This window comes from Pocillopora verrucosa, chromosome 8, assembly GCF_036669915.1.
Source record: "Pocillopora verrucosa isolate sample1 chromosome 8, ASM3666991v2, whole genome shotgun sequence".
Lineage (NCBI taxonomy): Eukaryota > Metazoa > Cnidaria > Anthozoa > Scleractinia > Pocilloporidae > Pocillopora > Pocillopora verrucosa.
The window spans coordinates 5,346,343-5,364,570 of record NC_089319.1 but is presented as its reverse complement, the minus strand read 5'-3'; the positions used below and the strand labels follow the sequence as shown (position 1 = coordinate 5,364,570).

Here is an 18,228-nt window from a genome sequence, read left to right as displayed (position 1 = left end):
AATGGCGGCTGTCGGTTGCTTTACGTGAGAGTAAATTTTTGGAGAGGTGAAGAAATAGCATTGAAAAAATGAATTTCCTTAGAACTCCAGAGGACAGCACTGCTGTTGTGAGAATCATGGGTGAATTCGATCAATTTCTAACGAGTGACCCAAGGAGCCGGCTGACTTATGATGATCCATCCAGCGATGGACATGAGCAAAGTCAGAGACCATCTTCCAAAAGCTTCGCGAAAACTTTGAATAAATCGAGGAGCCAGGGAAGCCTTTTTTCTAACGAGCGTGAAAAAGATGTGGAGCTCATCAAGAGCCGAAGCAAAATCGCGCACCTAGAGAGTCAAATGAATGTCCTGGAATCAGAAAGAAAACGTGCAAGAATCGAGTTTGAAAAGGATAGTGGAAATGACAGGCTTGAACGGAGGAGAATGGAAGAGAAATACGAAGACCTACAAAAAAACATTCAGTATATCGCAGAGCAAGAAAAAAACGCCAAAGATCAGTTGAAAGACCTGAAAAAAGAGTACGAGACTTACCGCAACAAATCCGAGCAAACGATTCAAAACTTGCAGAGGGAAAAACTAAAACTGTGTGCAGAAAAAGACGAGGTACATACCTTTATCGGATCTTCTTAGCTTTATTTCTACTTTTTTGCGTTTAAGTGGTTTGTTTCACTTCAAAAGAACGCAAAGCAGGATTTATTACTGTCGGCTGAGTATTGAGACTTATCAAGTGTAATACAACGTGTTAATTATTTTTCAGTTGCGGGAGGATTCTAGTAAAAAAGAAATGGATTTGAAGAATTCACTTTTCAGGTAATTGTTTAGTGAGTGAATTGGAAAGATTCCCACATCAGACCACACCACTCTAAAACAAAGCTTTAGTCCCCAAGGTAATTTATTGTTTTCGCCATCATAAGTTTTAAGAGTTCATTGTCAACAGGCCAGTTTTTCTCTTCTTCTGTAACAACGGCAAAAAGTTCCACCTTCTCAACTCTAATTTCAAACAAAAACTTTTGTTGTATTACATATGCAGTTTAATATTGGGGATTACCTCTTGTAGAATATTTCCCAGTTTAAGCTGTATCATTTGACACATTCAGATCAATAAGTTGCATCAGGATGAATATTTAATGGATTTAATCTCAAGATGTACCCCCTTGCCCCTCACCTCTGTGAAAGTAAGGAAATAAAATATTTAGTTATAGAGATGTTTCATTTTTGGTTTGTTTCAGACAGGGAACTGAGCTAGCTGTTATGCAAAATAAACTGGGAGATACTGAGAGTCAGCTTGAAAATGTCAAAAGGTAATTAAAAGTGATCTCTGTTTACGCTTCTTATTACGCAGAGTTTCTTTAGTTGGTGATCATTTCTTTTATTCTTGTGTCCTTAATATGTGATTAAGGGGTGATATTTTAAGGAGAAATTAGATGCCAGTTACTCTCAGGGGTCAAAGGGTTATGAAAATGTAAGAATGTATGTGCGTAACATGAGAGTAGAATATGTTTGATTTTGTGGACAATTCTGAACAAACAAATTTGCGTATATCCATGATGTATTTTCATTTACCTTATATTTATAGTACTGGGTATGTATAGATTCTCATACATTAATTTTAATTTTACAGAAGACTTAGTGAAGTGATGACTCAGCTTCCAGAGCTTGAACAGCTAAGAGAACATTCAAGAACAGCTGAGCATAGGGTCAAGGTAAACTGAAGACATATTGTAGACTTCATGTTATTACAGCAGTGTTAAATTGTTTTGAAGTAGGTGTCAGACTCTGCAAAACTAGGTGACTGTGACGAGTTCATTAAACCTTTAAATCTCAAGATCTCATTAGTAATTCTCCCTACTATCTCCCATACAGTTCTTGTGATGTTAGTTTGGAGAATTTGGTATTGGAACATGCTATAATCCCCTTACTGAAATTTTTATTTATTCTGATCACTTGCCTGCTTGATATTGGATGGATATTGTAAGGAGAAATTCTTTCTTGGTCTCTCATGGGAGTTAAAGGGTTAAGGGCCAAAAGGTAATTATTTTGACCAGAATAACCAGCCACATGTTATCAAGTATTTGGTCAAACTCTGGCAGTCACCAGCTTGTTTTGAAATTTGTGTATTATGATGACATATTAATGCAAATATAAGAAGAGGCCCTCCTTTACAGGGTTGGTTTGAGGTTATAACTTTCTAGGCAATTTTATATAAAAAGGGCTATAAATTTTTTTGAAGCATCTCAAAAGGTTGGAATCTAAAATACTTGAATCTGATCGGCTAATCATGTACTCCTAACAGGTGCAGCCTTTTACAATCTGGACCATGGACTGGAGTATTTTTCTGTGCCATTCATGGCAAAGCAAAAAAACAAACCAGCAGGATAAAATTAATAAGTTATTTAGCAGTGTAGGTCATTTTGCTTGTGAAAAATACTGTGGCATTGGTCTTGAGTATGGCCCTTGGCCTTTTGATGGTGAGCCATACTCAAGACCTTGGACACAGTTTTTTCCCATGTGGACCTCCTGTGATATGTTTAATTGTCAAACACTTACTTTGTAAGGAATTGGAGCAGAAGTTATCCCGCCAAGATGAAGCTACAGGAGTTGCAATGGTGATGCAGACACAGCTTACAAAGTACAGAAAATTGGAGAAAGAAAATGCCAAATTAAAAGATGAAAATCATTATTACAGGTAGATCTTTTTAACCATGCATTTCTTGGACACGATCACAGTGACTGTGCTTCAATATTAACTTAAAAAAGCTCAAGATCAGTGTCAAACTTAAATAAAAAGTTACATGCTTCCATTTAGGCACATTAGTCCTCATGAAATGCCCTTTGCCATTTATCAATATATATTTAAATTCTTGGAAATGTACTAATGCACATGCATGAAAATTATGGAACAGGACACTAGAAGAAAATGATAAACTGTCACTTTGTACATTTGAGTGTTAGTTAGGACCTTAGAATCGAACAAAACAAAACAAAGAATTACAGAAGTTTGCATTTCCTTCAAGCTGGTTTGAATGGGGGCCTTCAATACTTTGTTTCACAAGTTCTGCTATTTCTTCAAAAAGAAATGAGCACCCTGTTCCAAATAAGTGCCTACCTTGGAGGTACCATAAGTAAATAAGTGTCCCAGCCACTAAATTAATTCATTACTGTACTCTCTTAGTATTTCATTAGGATACATCATTTTTAATGACTGGACCTTTTAACCACATTACAAAACAAAGTGCATGACCTTTTAAATACTTTTAACCTGTCTACATGTGTGTTTTTCCTATTTGCTCTGACAAAGGGCAAACACTTAAAAAAATAGGTCCAACAAACTCTTGATGGTGACCTAATTTACATTCTCAACTCAGTGGATAAAACCAAACGATATGTTTTTTATGTTTACTTGCATTTGACAGAGAAACAAATGAAAGTAATCTTTTGTTAAAAGAGAAAGCGGACAATTTACAAGGGAAACTGCAGAGAGCAGAGCAAAGAGTTACAGAGTTAATGAGAGTGGAGATTGAAAATGAGGTCTGTAAGTGAGTGTTTTCATAAGTAAAAACATTTGGCTTCTGATAATCCTTATTTAAATTTCTAGTAACCTTCTGTAGTGTTCCTCGAACAGAAAAGAACATGGCATTCAACACTGACTCTGATTCTTATTCACTGTCAATTGAGCACTGATGAATCGCATGAAGGTTCAAAACAGGCAAACAATCCAAAAAAGAAACTACAATTTGATTACTATTTCTGTTTGTGGTTTTGTTTTCTAATGGCCTATACTGGCTTTCTCTCTTTTTAGTCAGAGCACTCTCTCACTCCATGCACAGTTTTCACAGCTTTCCTTGGTTTACAGTAAAATTTAACCCTTTATACCCTAATATCACAATCCATATTCTTCATGCTCTTCTTGATACATTCCTTTGCTACTGGCAAGGAGAAGTTGTTTAACAATCAAACCCTCTTAGGTTAGTGATTATTTCCTTTACTCTCAGGACTCTTATGAATGATTCAGCAGTGTTGCTGTAAGAAGAAATTAGATGCTGCTCAATCTTTATACACGATTATTTATAAATGGACAGGTTGTGGTTCAAGCAAACCATATTCTAGAATTGTACACTGGCATTTTATGTCATGAACACTGTTTGAGAGTGTTTAAAGAACTTATACTTTGTTTGTGTTTTTGTTGCTGTGTTTTGTATTTGTTGCTGAGATTAATAAATTATAATTAACTTCCTAGGAGCTTAAAAAGAAAATTCAGAAGTGGGAGACTGAAGATCTGTCAGGGACAAAAAGGCTAAGGTCTGTGAACCATAAATGATTCTTTCCAAAGCAATTAATATTTCAATTTGCAGTTGATATTGTAAGCTGAGTCACACAGACTTTCCTGCTATGAACAATCAGTTCACTAAATTCAAATTAATTTACCATGATACTAAAAGAGTGAAAAATGATAAAAAACTGAAACTCCAATATATGCTAGACATTATATCGCTGTCCCCCACGGAATTTGTTTCAAAATGTGGATAATTGCATGTTAATTTATTGAATTTACATTTGTTATCTTCTCTGCCTTGATTGCCTCTTAAATGAGGCAACAATAGCCAGGTAAAAGTCAAATGATGTTAATTCTGCCATTTTAGAATAGCATGTACATTTTAATACCTATTAAAGATCCATTTCCCAACAGATCTCCAGCCCAACTTGCACAAGATGTTGCAAATCTTCAAAAGAGCCAAGTAGTGTTATTAGAAACACAAAGTGAGCTGAAATCTAGGTAATCTGGAGCCTGCTATTTTGATTCAACACTAATTTCTCTTAACTCGTTGAGAATATATATGGCCCCTAGTCTAAGAAGGAATAATTACTATAATTCAAGTGATGGGATTTTTAAGAGTTAGCCTCTATCTGAGCAGAACTTTTCATCAGCCTGGCTGTACAGTTAATCCCTGTGGTCACCTGTTCATGCATGTTGATTGTTCCTTGTTGTTTTTTTGTTTTTGTTGTTGTTTCTTTTTTTCAGTGCACAGATTCATGAGACAGCTTATCAGAGAGCAGTGCAGGAGTTGACAGCTGTTAAAAAGGAGTCAGCTGAATTTAAGGTAATTATTCGATTATAAGATGTGGAAGGCACCAGTGAAGGGTGATTTGATCACAAAAAAAGGCTTGTTTGGGTAAAGCATCGTCACTTTGTTTTTTCCCAAACTCAATTCAAGTTAACTCAAGTTAGGGAAAAAACAAAGTGATGATGCTTTACCCTGACAAGCCTGTTTTGTGATTAAATCACTCCTTTAAAATCCCCTGAAGAGTGATTCAATCATGAAACAGGCTCGTCAGGGTAAAGTGTAGTCTCTTTGTTTTTTCTCTAACTCAATTCATGGAAGTTAAGTTAAGTTCTAAGTGCTCGTCAGACAGAACTGAAGAAAGTTCTGTCTGACAAGCGCTTAGGTGTGAAACTCAGAGTAACAGAGAAGCGATGCATCCTCATTGATTCTTTCACTTATATATACTCAGCTCTGCTACCACAGCATTGAGTGCTTTATGCCAAGGTAGACTCGTATATATATTATATATATTACAAGGCTCTGCATCTGATACTAGTTCATGTTGATGCATTCCACCCAACTGCCTTCATTTACCATCAGCTTTCTGCAAGTTACCATCTCTCATATATGAACTTTAGGTCACTGGAGCTACTTCAGGCACAATTGTGTTGAATTTAATTTTTACTTCCCTTGAAAGACCATGTTATGTAGTCTTTTGAGTGAGTAGTTACAGATTCATTAAGTATGACGTTATTAGGATAAGCTTTGCATTTGAGTCTCCAGTAGTAGCCCCCTTTCTACAACAGCCACCTCCCTGCCATGATTACAAGGTCTAAAATGCATCCCATATACTTCACTGCATTCTTTAACCCTTAAACTCCCATGATCTGATGGTTAATTCTCCTATTTAGTTGCTGCACATTTCCTTGGAAATTAGTTTAGAGAATTTGGTGGTGGGTCAAGATAACAATTTCTACCTGATAAGTCTGAATATTCTCATGACCTATTTGCTGGATAATGTATGGATATTGTTGGGAGAAGTTACATGTTAATCAATTCTGGGAGTTTAAGGGTTAAACAGCCAACTTGTCCTCCTCCTGCCTTTTGGGATTTTTAGCTGCTTAATCTTTTTTTCAGAACTTTGAAAACCTGAGAAATTTTAATAAAATTGAAATGCAGTAAAAATGATCCATAATTCATGCTTTGAATTGACTTTGTTGTGTGTTAATTTTTTTCAATTACTAGGAGAATGGTGAGCGACAAAAAGAACTAAATCAAAGACTTCAAAGACGCTTGTTTCTTGTGACAGCTGTAAGTCTTGGATTGGAAAAAAAGATCGTTGACATGCAGTCAAAAATTTAAAATTTGAAAGATGACATTGTCTCTGAAATTTGTTCACTTCCACCTTTTTTTTGTTATTACCCCTCCCCCCAGGAGCGTGACGGCTGCCGCAGAATCCTTGACACTTATGACAGTAGCTACTCTTCAAATTACGATCCTCAAATACGCTCCAGGTTAAAAGAGGTGGGTTGAGGAGATACGTTTATGTTACAGCTAAAATTCTCATTAATTAGGATATTTTCTAACATATGACCATCCGGCGTGTAAACGTCGTGAAACTTTATGGACATTTTAACAACTCAGTTTATTCTCAAGCAACCACCTAAGGTCTGGTCATTATCTATTGCCCTGGGGGGGTCGGAGAGTTTTTTTTGTAACGATAACATTGACCTGATCCCCCCTAAAGCTCTGTAATATCCTAATGACTCCCCCCTCCCCTCTCAGTGTCAGTCGGTCAATTTTTTTATATCCCCCCTTTAAGCTCTGTTAGAGACGACTGATCCCCCTTCTTTCCTCCTTTAAATCCTAGGACCCCCCCTCAATAATCTCCCCCCCGCCCTTCCCCCCCACACGATAAATAGTGAATGGTCCATTACCGTACGAATTTGTTTGGAATTCAACCGTGTTTTGTTTTCGTCCTTTAACAGGCGGAAGATCGTCTCAAGACATGCCACGAACACATCGAAACATTGGAGGTGAGTTACGTTCAAATTTCTTTTTAAGGTCTGTTGGTTCAGAGTAGTGTTTGGTAAAGCAAGCCCCTGTATATTGCATTTTCATTCCGTTAACTTCTGTGATAAATCTCCACTTGAGATAACTATCAGATATGCCATCAAGAGTGTTTTTATTCTTCAAAAGTTATAGTTTTATTCTAGAAAATCATAAACGCTTTTGAGTCAAGCAATCTGATTCGGCTGTACTAAACTTCAACACAAAATAATTTAATTCGGAAAGAAAACCTTTCTCTATTACCGTCACCTAACTTTGAGTTCATCAATTTCGGCTTGGTTCGAGGTGCATTTTGAAGTTTTCTCTGATTGTGTTTTTATTTTTTGTCGCGGAAGCCCAAGATGGCGCTCTTATTTTGCTACAAGATCATGTCCTCATTCTTGATGTGTGAGTAATGGGGGCCGAAGGGGCCTCTTCAGAGACTGAAACTGGATGAAGTTAATAAGTAAGCATCGGATGTATCTGTTTTGTCGTTTCACAGCTTGAAGTGAACCAGAAATCCGACGAAACAAGCAGAGAAAGACTCAGGGCTAATCAGGTATGCAATTGTTATAATTACATTGAACGATTTTAATATCAATAACCGGCACAACAAGCGTCATTTCCCCTTTCTCCCCTTTTTTTTGCATTTTTCAGGCGAGTGGGGGTAAAAGAGAAAGGTGAGTGTCGCACTTTTCCTCTCGTGCGTGACTCACCCTTCCCACTAGTGACTCACCCTTCCCATTAGCCTCGTGTTCACCTCTATTTGCCTGAAATAAGCAAAGAGAAGACTACTGTTCCGTAAGCAAGACAAACTGAGGAGAGGCGTTTGCTGCTCTCGAAGGGTTTTTAACAGATATTTGCCCAGTATCTCTATCGAGCAGATGTTAAAACATATACTAAATGTATGAAAGTATTTTAGGGGTACGATGATTAATAATTTTTTTTGATGCTATTTATACAGTTTGAGGTTGAAAACTGCGAATTGCGAGACAAGGTTTCCAACCAAACCGCAGCTAAACCTGCCGACAGCGCCTTGAGGTAACTGTTTTTTTCCAGTTCATGGATTGTTTTCAGAGAAGTTTCTCAATTTTGTCTAACAGCTGACCCTGTTCAGTTTTTGATTGGCTTAGTAGACATATGCCGTCCATTTGATCCATGTCAAGCTGTCATTTCTCAGCCAATTAGGTTTAACAGGCCACTGTGAATGGACACCCTTCGGCTAGATTGTTTTGAAATCTGATTGGTTTATGAGGGCATGACGTATGCTGCTCAGTTCGATCACCCTTATTTTGATTGGATGATTAAAATCTGAAATTATTGTTTAGTTGGCCGGACTAAGATTTCTGAAAAAACTAGGACTGGCTGGAAAAAACTTCTTTATTTTTAACCTTGTGATTAAGGACGTCGAAAATGCGTGACACCGGCCTTGAGGCACTGATGAACGGAATCGCGACAGTTGAGTTCACTGTAACAGGTCACAGTGTAGATCTTTTTTAGGATCATGCGTTTAATTAAGTTCTCAAATTAAAACCTCATAACCTGTAATTTAAAGAGTTTCTATTTAAACAATGTATTTCTCACAGGATAGAGTTAGAAAAACTTCAGGCAGAGAATGCCAAGCTACAAGAACAGCTGGAAATTTACGAAATCAACAAAGACCAAATGCACATGCGGGTATGGTCATTAATGGAGATCATTTATTAGACAGTCAAAACTCATTACAGTTAGCTCTTCGTTTTGAAAATTTTTGCATTGATCCGTGTTGGGATCAATACTAGTATCTGAGAAACTGCGCACCTACCCCTCCCTTAACCCAACATTAGTCAACTGATAATAAGTTAGGGGGTTAGGGGAGAGGTAGGTGCGTAGTTTTTCAGCTACTGTCATTGATTCCTTGTGTTGTGGGACCAAAACAGCGGCGATCGGGTCTTTTTATAACTGCAGCGAACAATACATACGACTGAGATAAGTTTTTTCGGACAGAAAGGATCAGAAGATGTGGTTTAACTCGGTGATAACTTCTTCCGTAGTTTCCGAGCGCTGACAGAATGTAGACGAGCAAAAGAGCCGTTTGTTTTCTGAATAGTTTTATTACTTGAATTCCAGTATTGTGAGGTAACTAATGGGATTCTCAAGAAATGGGTCCCTGCTCCTCTGACCTGCATCTTTGTACCTCCAGGGTTATTACGATCCAACTAAAACCAAGATTGTCCATCTGTCGATGAATCCATCCAGTGTCGCTAAACAACAGCGTGGGGAGGAGCTGGAAAATCTGCGGAAGGAGAACGAATATCTGAAGAGGAGACTAACGGTCGTGGAGGAGGGAGGCGGCAGCCCTAATGACACCAGTCTCCTCGGCAAGCTCGGTCCTGAGACTGCACCAAGTGTGTTCAAACAAGTGGAAGGTTAGCCTTTAAGTCCCTGGTATGCGGGTAGACTCTCCAGGGCACTGCGGCTCAAGCGCCGAAGCAGTGAGAAACGAGCCAAATAAGAAACCTGCGCATTTAAGTCTCCCGGTTCCGCCGCTCGTGCTACAGCGCCTGTGAGAGCCCCCATGCATTATCTCATTCATTACTCATAGGACGCTAGTTAATACCTAATCATTGCTCCTTATTTAACACGGTTATGAGGGCAGCTGCTGGTCCTATCAAAATCTTATTATCTTCCTTCTGAACAAGGTTGAGATTTTGTCATTTTCTCAACAGATTTTAAAGCACAGTTGTCCTCGGCAGAGATGAAAAATCAGCGCTTAAAAGAGGTAAAACAAAGAAGAGGTTTGTTGCAACAGTTTAAATGAATCGCATGTAAGCGTACTCGTGTACCATGCGTGCCACAGAAGTCAGAGCACACTCGCTCTCTAGAACAAACTTGTAAGAAAAAGTGTAACGCAATCTTTTCCAGCGTGTTAACATGTCACGTAACGTTTTACTGTTAGGTTTTCAAGAAGAAGATTCAAGAATTTCGTGAGGCTTGCTATGCCTTAACAGGCTACAAGATTGATGTCATTCGAGACAATCAGTATCGGCTTCAGTCCATGTATGCTGAGAGATCTACGGACGATCTGTTATTTGAAGTAAGTTCTACAGCAACAGAATATCAACAATATTCTCTTGTTCTACAGTTGATTAAGCTTACTGTACATCTAAACGTTGGTAACGAACTGAAGATGTTTTTGAGACATGAGCGGCAACGGTGTTATATCATATCCAATTTTTTTGCTTGGTAAATCCGTGTTTATTTTTTAAGCTATTTTTAAAGAAAAAGTATTTTAACGAAAATTTGACTTTACCTGATAACTGCCTCGTGTTTGACCTTGTCGCGTTTTTTCCTTTTTTTTTTCCAGAGCAATGTTAAAGGTGAAATGATGTTGCTAGCCACGGATTTTTCCTCTCAGCTAACGGATCAAATATCGACTTATTTGAACAGATTTAACTCCATCCCGGCCTTCCTGAGTAACATCACACTAGAACTGTTTAACAGACAAACTCAAACTATAGTTATTAACTGATATTTCGTGCAGTCCTGCAGAGATTGATGTGCGTCACTCGCGCTGAGTAACGACTTGCAAATCTTGAAAAATTTTGTTTAGTTTGCCGTCTACAGTCCATGTCAATTTTGTCCATCCTGCACCATGTTTGATGTCCTCGCTGGAGTTCTCTGTTTTCTTCCCCCTAAGGTACTGATAAAAGACGTCAATTAACCTTCGTAGAGGGCAGGGAGCCAATCAAGAAATCGTAGAGCCAGTTAATATTCCTAACTCTTTCTTCCCTTTTGAACGACGCCCTCTGTATCACTCCCGTTTCTCAACTGTGAAATTCAGTCGCGGATAGTGTAAGATAGTGAGATCCTTATGACGAACCTGGAAGCTATCATAGCTAGAGTTACTCATCTCAGAGGGGCTTTCAATTAATTTGGTAACCCTCTATTGGACTTAATCCAAATAAATCATAGCCAGAATGAGCCAATCAGAAGTCGAGGTTAAAACGTGCACCAGTGATAAGCGCGGGAAGCGTGCGTCAACGCTTCTTTTTGGGCTAAAATTTAATTTGCGCTTACCAGTCAGGTTAAAGCTCCGGGAAATACAATTTAAAAACGTTGCAGTCTCCTGACTGCCAATCGGAGTAATCTTGCTTTATTATCGTATAAAGCAAATGTTACAACCTTAAATCATTCCTTTTACCATGGCTTCTTCTTTTATTATTTGTAAATATTTTGTGTATGACATGTAAATAAAAGTTAACTGTCAATCTCATTAGAAGGCAAAGTCATCACTTACAGTTTTTAAGAGATGCGTAGAAGGAAGAGCAACAAAGATTCATCCCTAAACTTCCAAACATCCTTATGCTCAGTCGTCATACTGTTATCATACATTTCCTAAGGTGCTTACAAGGCGAATTTGTTTTACAATCAGAGAAATGATTTATTTCATGAAAGTAGCCTACTTAGGTGTCAGTTACTGACTTCTTCTAAGCAGCGGACGACGACAATAGGATATTTGGGGCTCGACTACGCACGCGTTTTAGCCTGAATGGAAAAAGGGACTATTCGGGTGGTTGCAGAAGCAAAAATGGTTGCAGAGCCAGAGACATACAAATTAGAGTTTGTCTTGTGTTCATGACATCTTTTTGCCGAGCGTTTGCTTCAAACGTACTTCCTCTAAACTTAGTTCGAATTATGTTTTCGTAATGGCCTAATCGCTCCCTCCCCCTGGTTTTTTTCCCGCCACATGGAACCGAGGCTTGTCCAGCGGCCTTCAGCCCGTCTAAACAGCAAAGATACTTTTTCCTCGATTGCTTTGATTGCTCTGCGGAGGTCGTAAGCGGATAATTGGCAATAAAGTATCAGTTATGTATTTCTTTTTATCTCAGAATATTCTTCCTGTCGTATTTGCCGTGCTAGTGGTATTGATTACTTGGTACCTATGGCGAAGAATGGTTAAGGGGCCAGGGTCGAATTCTGGGGAAGAAACACACACAGTGACGGTAAAACAGAAGGTGAGTATTTTAGTTGTGTTCGCTGTCTAAGCTATCGTCATCTTTATTTTCTTATTAATGAAGATTTTGTGTGTACTTGCTCTTTCCCTCTGGCTTATTTATACGAATTCTGAATGAAAAACAAATCGTTTCGAAAAACTCCCCTTGGCTGCGAACAACCCTTAAACACGAGAGCGATGTCTGTTGTTTCGCTTTTTAACGATCAAGTTTAATGAAGAGGACTTTCTGATTATTTCCATATTTATTCATCGTGTTCTAAAAATTAACCAGTTTAAAATCATCTGTTTAAAATTTTTTCCTGGCGAAAGTCGAATTTCTACGTAGTATATGTCTCCTATTCGTCAAAAAAATTTGAGACATGAATAAATGTGAAATTAAAATGATGATCCAGCGCATGTGATTTAAGCAGCTCGATTCAAGTTAAATTCCTGTAACTTTTTTATTTCCAGCCGTAAATTCTTCAAAAGGATTGTATTTCCTAACTCGTTAACCATAAAGCAGATGTTGTATATTTTTACTGTCATAAATAGAGTATTGTGTGAGGAAATGTCAATCATTTCATCATTGTTATTGTATCCGTCAAGAGTTTTTCATGTCATTAAAATATGTAGATCATTTTCCTAAGTGTAACATTGGACTAGCTATTATTGAAACCTTGCTGTCAAACAGACAAACTCTTGCATTGTTCATTAAAAAGCAGTAAGTATGTGCATCATTTGCTCTGCTTTGATTCCAAGAATACTGTTGAACCTTGATTATTCAGATTTATGGGGACTGGTTGAACCAGTCCTGATAATAGAGAGTCTAGATAACCAATACTATGAATATTGAAACATAAAATGAACCTGAATAACGTGAAATAAAATATTTATTATTTAATTTGTATCATGCAAGAATTAAAGCAAATTCTCAAATCTTTCCATGAATTGTCAACATTTGCTAAAAGTTTTAATTAAAGGGAATCAAGCTGACCAACACACTTAACAGTGACCTAACTTATGCTTTGGCTAATGAAAAAAAGAAGTAGCAGATTTCGAATGTGACCAATCAATATTTAATTTAAAAATGGGACCAGAGAAACAAGTCCAGATAATCGAAAAATTTGGATAATCCAAGGTCTGCATAACTGAAGTTTGACCGTAATACAGTTCCTTTGGAAAGCATGCCTTTTGTCCACCATCGCAAAATACAGAAATATAGTATGGCTTTTTACCACCACTACTTTTAAAGTTATAATTTTAGAATTTCAAACTGCATAATGAATATGCTGTTAAAAGCTCTGTGAATTTTTAATCGTAAGAGTTTTGTTTTGTATAAGTTTCTCAAGAGGGGGCAACTTATGAAAAAGGTGATTTAAATGTGTTTGTCCCTCAGGTTTTAAATATGTCCCTTAAATTAGCATTAGACTTAAAGATTCCCTTGGGAAACTAATTAAAACTGTTGTATAAGGAGGTTAGTTTCCAAAAAAACTGTGGTGCTGCAGTGGTAGGGGTTGTTACAAGATAATTTGGCTTTATCGACTGAGTTGCTAATCTGAAGCTAACACTTTGACTGTTAGCCCTTCCCCATTCACTCTGTTGAAGAGCTAACATTCAGAGAGTCAACTTTAGAAACTTGTTATGGTGGTTAATTTACATTATCAACTCAGTTAATAAAACCAAAATATCTTAGTAAAGCTTCGTTGTTTCCTGATGGAAATATAGGATGATGATAACAATGAGGTGACAGTTGAGGAGGCTACAAAGTTTCTGGAAGGAGCAGGAATTATAAAGGCAAAAGATATTCATTACCTCAGTGAGGATGAAAAAGAGAAGATTTGTAGAGAGTCTAGTGAACCCATCTCAGAGGAGCCAGAAAAGAGAAAGGAGAAAGAAATGACAATGGCAGATGCTTCCAACATTCAGACTTACTACAAGTCAAGTCGATTGGGTATCAAAGATATTGAAAACCAAATGACTGAAGAGGAATTGGATCAAGAAAAAGAGTGAGTGCCAAAATAGATTTTAAGTACTGTAAATGGATGTATGTCTATTGGATACAAGACTGTTGTTTAAGCTGTTTAGCATAGCTAAATTAGTGAAGTTCAGATCTAGCTATTGTTATTGTTGATAAGCTGTCTACTAGGTTGTGTGTTGCAGATTACAAACGACTACTACACTTTAGTCAGCTTTCTTGTCTTTCCAGTGTGTTCTAATTTGTTCCTTGTGATATTTTCATTTGCTCAGATCAGCTTAAGTGTCTGCTTCAGTTTTAGTCTTACAACACCCAATTAAAAAGCACTTTAATGAGTTAACATATTTTTCAGGGTCAAATGAGAACCTACATGTCCAATTTCCGTCCCAATTAAAACTAGAGCAAAATTCTTGAATGGGAATTGTTATCATCAGCCTGATTTGAGCACTAATAGGACAGTGTGCCTGTCATGCTTGTAATTGGACAGTGTGATATGATAGTTGACAAGTCATGTCTATGTAAGTGGACAGTACACATGTCATGTGTATGCACTGTCTTTGCACATTTCGTTGAGTTATCTGTCATTCGTTTATGAAAACGCATCACTGACATCTAGTTTCTCTCTTGAATATTGCTATAATTTTGATTTGTAAGTTACAGGACTTTGTGTCATCCAATTCTTTCTGTAACGATTCTTGTGATTAACAAAGCAGGCGACCACAAAGAAGGAGTCCGATTTGTTAATCAGGATTTTTTTCATCACTGGTATGATTACAAAACAAATTGGACTCCACTCAGTCCTATTACTATTATTAAGTCACTGTTGGTAGTTTAGGTTATGTAGTTGCTCGCTCCAATTCTGTTTCAATGGAGGAAGATTTTTTTTTATAAAGATAGTTATTCCTTCTCTTTGTAATTTTCAAAGGATGCAGAGGAAACAGCTGGAAGAGATTTTCAAGCTGCTAGAAAATGATAAGGACAAGTATGGTGTAACAACAATGGATGATCTACAAGCACAGATGAAGTTATACACGAGATAGTACTCTAATAATTAACTTGTTATTTTGTGTAAAGAGATCAGGATAACTCAAGCAGTTGTTCTTATTTTGAAGTCATCAGTATGTAAAAATAATTTATTTGCAGGGTTGACTTAATTACATAAACTAAAGAGTATGTTTTCTGTTTTTATTTATATATTTGTTATTGTTTTACTTTTATTATTAGAACTAAAGGCTGTTTAAAACAGGTCATTTTAAGGTTCTACACTATGAAGGTAGAACTTAAATGCAATTTAAACTTTCTGATATTTAAGGAATCCCTTTGTTTTAGATATTTATTTTCAATGCTTTAACAAATCATTGAACTCTCTTCTGAATTTTTGCATCTTATTAAGTTATTTCCTCCAGAGGCAATCTTTGACTTCTACTTAACAATTGGTTCATATGTCAGCGAGTGTTCATCGAGATATGAAGCACACGGGAAGTTTGGAGAGCATGAAAGATGCGTAAGAGTTGCTAGAGGCGTAGCCGAGAGCAACTCTAGCTTCTTGAGTGCTCTCCAAACTTCCCGCGTGCTTCATATCTCGATAAACGCACAGCTGATATATGAACCAATTGTTTCATAACATTTTCAACCTGATGGAAAATTTTTTTTCTTGAGGGATTTGTTTGCTGATGTCATGAGCGTGCACAATAGGAATATGAAGCACGCTTGCGCAATTGAATTTGATTACACAAATATACTGGCTATGTTATAAAAGAAATTTTGGCATAAAATTTCAGGTATCAAACTTGTATCACACACTATTTTATATTTCATTATACTTTGTTTATTTAACATATTGTAAGGAGTAATTTTTCTTAAAACTGCCACTCATGTCATGACTGTTTTCATGAAATGAGTTATATTCCTGAAATTTTAGATACCTCCATCATCATTAGGTAGTTTGATCTCAGGTTCAACCCTTTATTAACATTCAAATGGTAGTTGAGTTTCAGTAATACCACTGTTTTGGAGCATTCATGAGATCACCTGTTAATAATTAACAATATGATGTTTTTTTCCACGAGGTTGATATGATTATTTCCAAAACCTTACTGTTGGAAACACTTAATCTTTGTTCATTGTGGCACTTAAAGCCATACCCACCAACAGGCATTTGTTATGGTAGATACCCCATATATATGATACTCTACCCAACTAAATAAGGTACCACAGGTACCCCAAAAGATTAATATCTTCTGTTTGAAGTAACTCTAACTGGTATTTGATTTAAAGGGGTGTTTTATTAGCCAAAGGTCAAAGTGAAGTGGAAGGCATTAGCTGCCAGATATATTGTTTTAACTTGACTTTACATTTCTATCTTGTCAAAGTTTTATAACACAAAAAGTATCTATTACATGTTAGTAATATTTGAAGTAATTTTCCGATGGTACACTTGCTTTGCGAGCTTTGTTCAGAAATATGTTATACAAAAGAGACATTCTTGTGATAAGATTTGTCAATTTCCATTGAAAAAATTGGAAATACATATAAAGAAGTAGAGCTGGGTCTTACTGATAATTTTATATAATTTTTAAAGAAAGAATGAGCTGTGACCTGAAGTTGTACATGATTCTTCATGTTGCAAATAGAGAAAAGTTAAACTGGTGTGTAGAAACATTTGTCAGTAAGTGTTTATCGCTTTGTGAAAGTGGAAATATCTCCATAAGTAGCTGATTGACTTGATTAAGCCCCATAACCTGGTTAGTAAAGGAATGGGTGCAGAATAGCTGGTCTGATTCGAAAAACTGTGTATAGTGGAAGCTCATGCATAGCAAATTATGTTTAAAAATCCTACAGGCTGAAATTTGTAAACTTAAGCTCACAAAAACAAAATGAAAGAGGTCCCAATCTACTAAATATTACAGAATACTGGTGAACAACATCTAGTTGTTATGTGAAAAAACAAAATCAATAGGCAGGAAAAAAAAGTACTATCAGTCCTAAATTAAGGTTAAGGGCCAATAATTCACTGGTTTTCACATATTGTAGAATTATTACCTTAATTGACTAACTATCAGTTTTTTTAACTTAAAGTTTAGAAGCAAAGGTATCTCAGAAACTTATCAGCCTGAGTTGTTGATATCCATACATAACACATAGAGTGAATTCCATCCTATCACTGATAGAACAGGATTTATTACACGAGTTTTTCAACCCTGTGAACAGAATCCCCTATTTTTCGTCCATGAAAAATTTTGGAGAGAGTGAGGGTTCCTACCTTCTCTTTAGAAGATTGGAAGCAACTTTGTTGACAGCATAAGCTTTTTACTGTAGTGAGGTGTGTTTTTTCAGGTTTATATATATCAAGTATCAGCATTCAATATTGATTTAATGGAAACTGTTTTCTATTTTACTCAGGCAACAGTATGCTTTAAGATTAGGATTTAACAGTTTTATTTGCTTTATCAAGTTGTAACATGTTACGCCTAATTTAAGACTGGCGTTAACGATATTAGTTTTTGAAAATAATCGAATCTTTATCCGAAACTAATTTGTGCTTCAGTCTTGGTTTGAGTTTTTCAGTTGATTAGAATAATGAAAGAGAGTTCCATTAGTTATTACTCAATGTTGATGAGGCCCAAAATATATCGTGACGAATTCGTGTCCATACTTCTATCCTAAACTTAGAGAGTAAAACTTGTTGCTTTAGCGCTCCAGTTTGGCCTGGGTACAAATGTCTCCCAGTTCCTTTCCATAGGAAACGTTTGCATGCAGGCCACCATCCCAGTGTGGAAGTCTGCGGCTGGTTTCGCCCTCTTCAGACGTACTCAAATCTCTAAAATTTCCAGTGATTGAGTATTTCATCATAACTGAATAACGTAGCTTTTGAGGACCAGTGTTCAAGCGTAACAAGCTAGCTGAAACTGGACTCTCAAATGAATATATGAGAAGATCACTGCGGCATTAAAAAAAGTAATAATAAAAAGAAAACAAGAAAACGAAAGAACTGATTTGGCACGATTGTCGTGTTGTTTACTTTCGTACGATTACGTAGTACAACCAAGTACACACCCCTTCAAATTCACGTGAACAGTGTCATCCAACTTAAAATTTAATTTTCCAGTAGAGTATCCCACTTACGTTTCAAGATTGTACTGTATATTTTATTACGAATTTTTGAAATTTTCGTTCACATACCTATTA

The 18,228-nt window shown here is 36.7% G+C and overlaps 2 protein-coding genes across 2 annotated transcripts; both read left to right on the top strand.

Moving 5' to 3' along the window:
* LOC131796921 (mitotic spindle assembly checkpoint protein MAD1-like) lies at window positions 1–11,332 on the top strand. Its single transcript, XM_059114547.2, has 19 exons — window positions 1–602; window positions 757–809; window positions 1,229–1,300; window positions 1,621–1,702; window positions 2,555–2,685; window positions 3,413–3,527; window positions 4,237–4,298; window positions 4,687–4,773; window positions 5,020–5,098; window positions 6,287–6,352; window positions 6,476–6,565; window positions 7,030–7,077; window positions 7,593–7,649; window positions 8,055–8,131; window positions 8,677–8,767; window positions 9,273–9,498; window positions 9,799–9,851; window positions 10,029–10,166; window positions 10,437–11,332. Exons 1-19 carry the CDS (start codon window positions 69–71, stop codon window positions 10,599–10,601), a joined length of 2,226 nt encoding a protein of 741 aa, XP_058970530.2. The 5' UTR covers window positions 1–68; the 3' UTR covers window positions 10,602–11,332.
* A 535-nt stretch (window positions 11,333–11,867) lies between these two features.
* LOC131796986 (matrix-remodeling-associated protein 7) lies at window positions 11,868–18,005 on the top strand. Its single transcript, XM_059114602.2, has 3 exons — window positions 11,868–12,087; window positions 13,791–14,071; window positions 14,966–18,005. The coding sequence occupies exons 1-3, from the start codon at window positions 11,941–11,943 to the stop codon at window positions 15,078–15,080; spliced, it is 543 nt and encodes a 180-aa protein (XP_058970585.2). The 5' UTR covers window positions 11,868–11,940; the 3' UTR covers window positions 15,081–18,005.
* The last annotated feature ends 223 nt before the right edge of the window (window positions 18,006–18,228 follow it).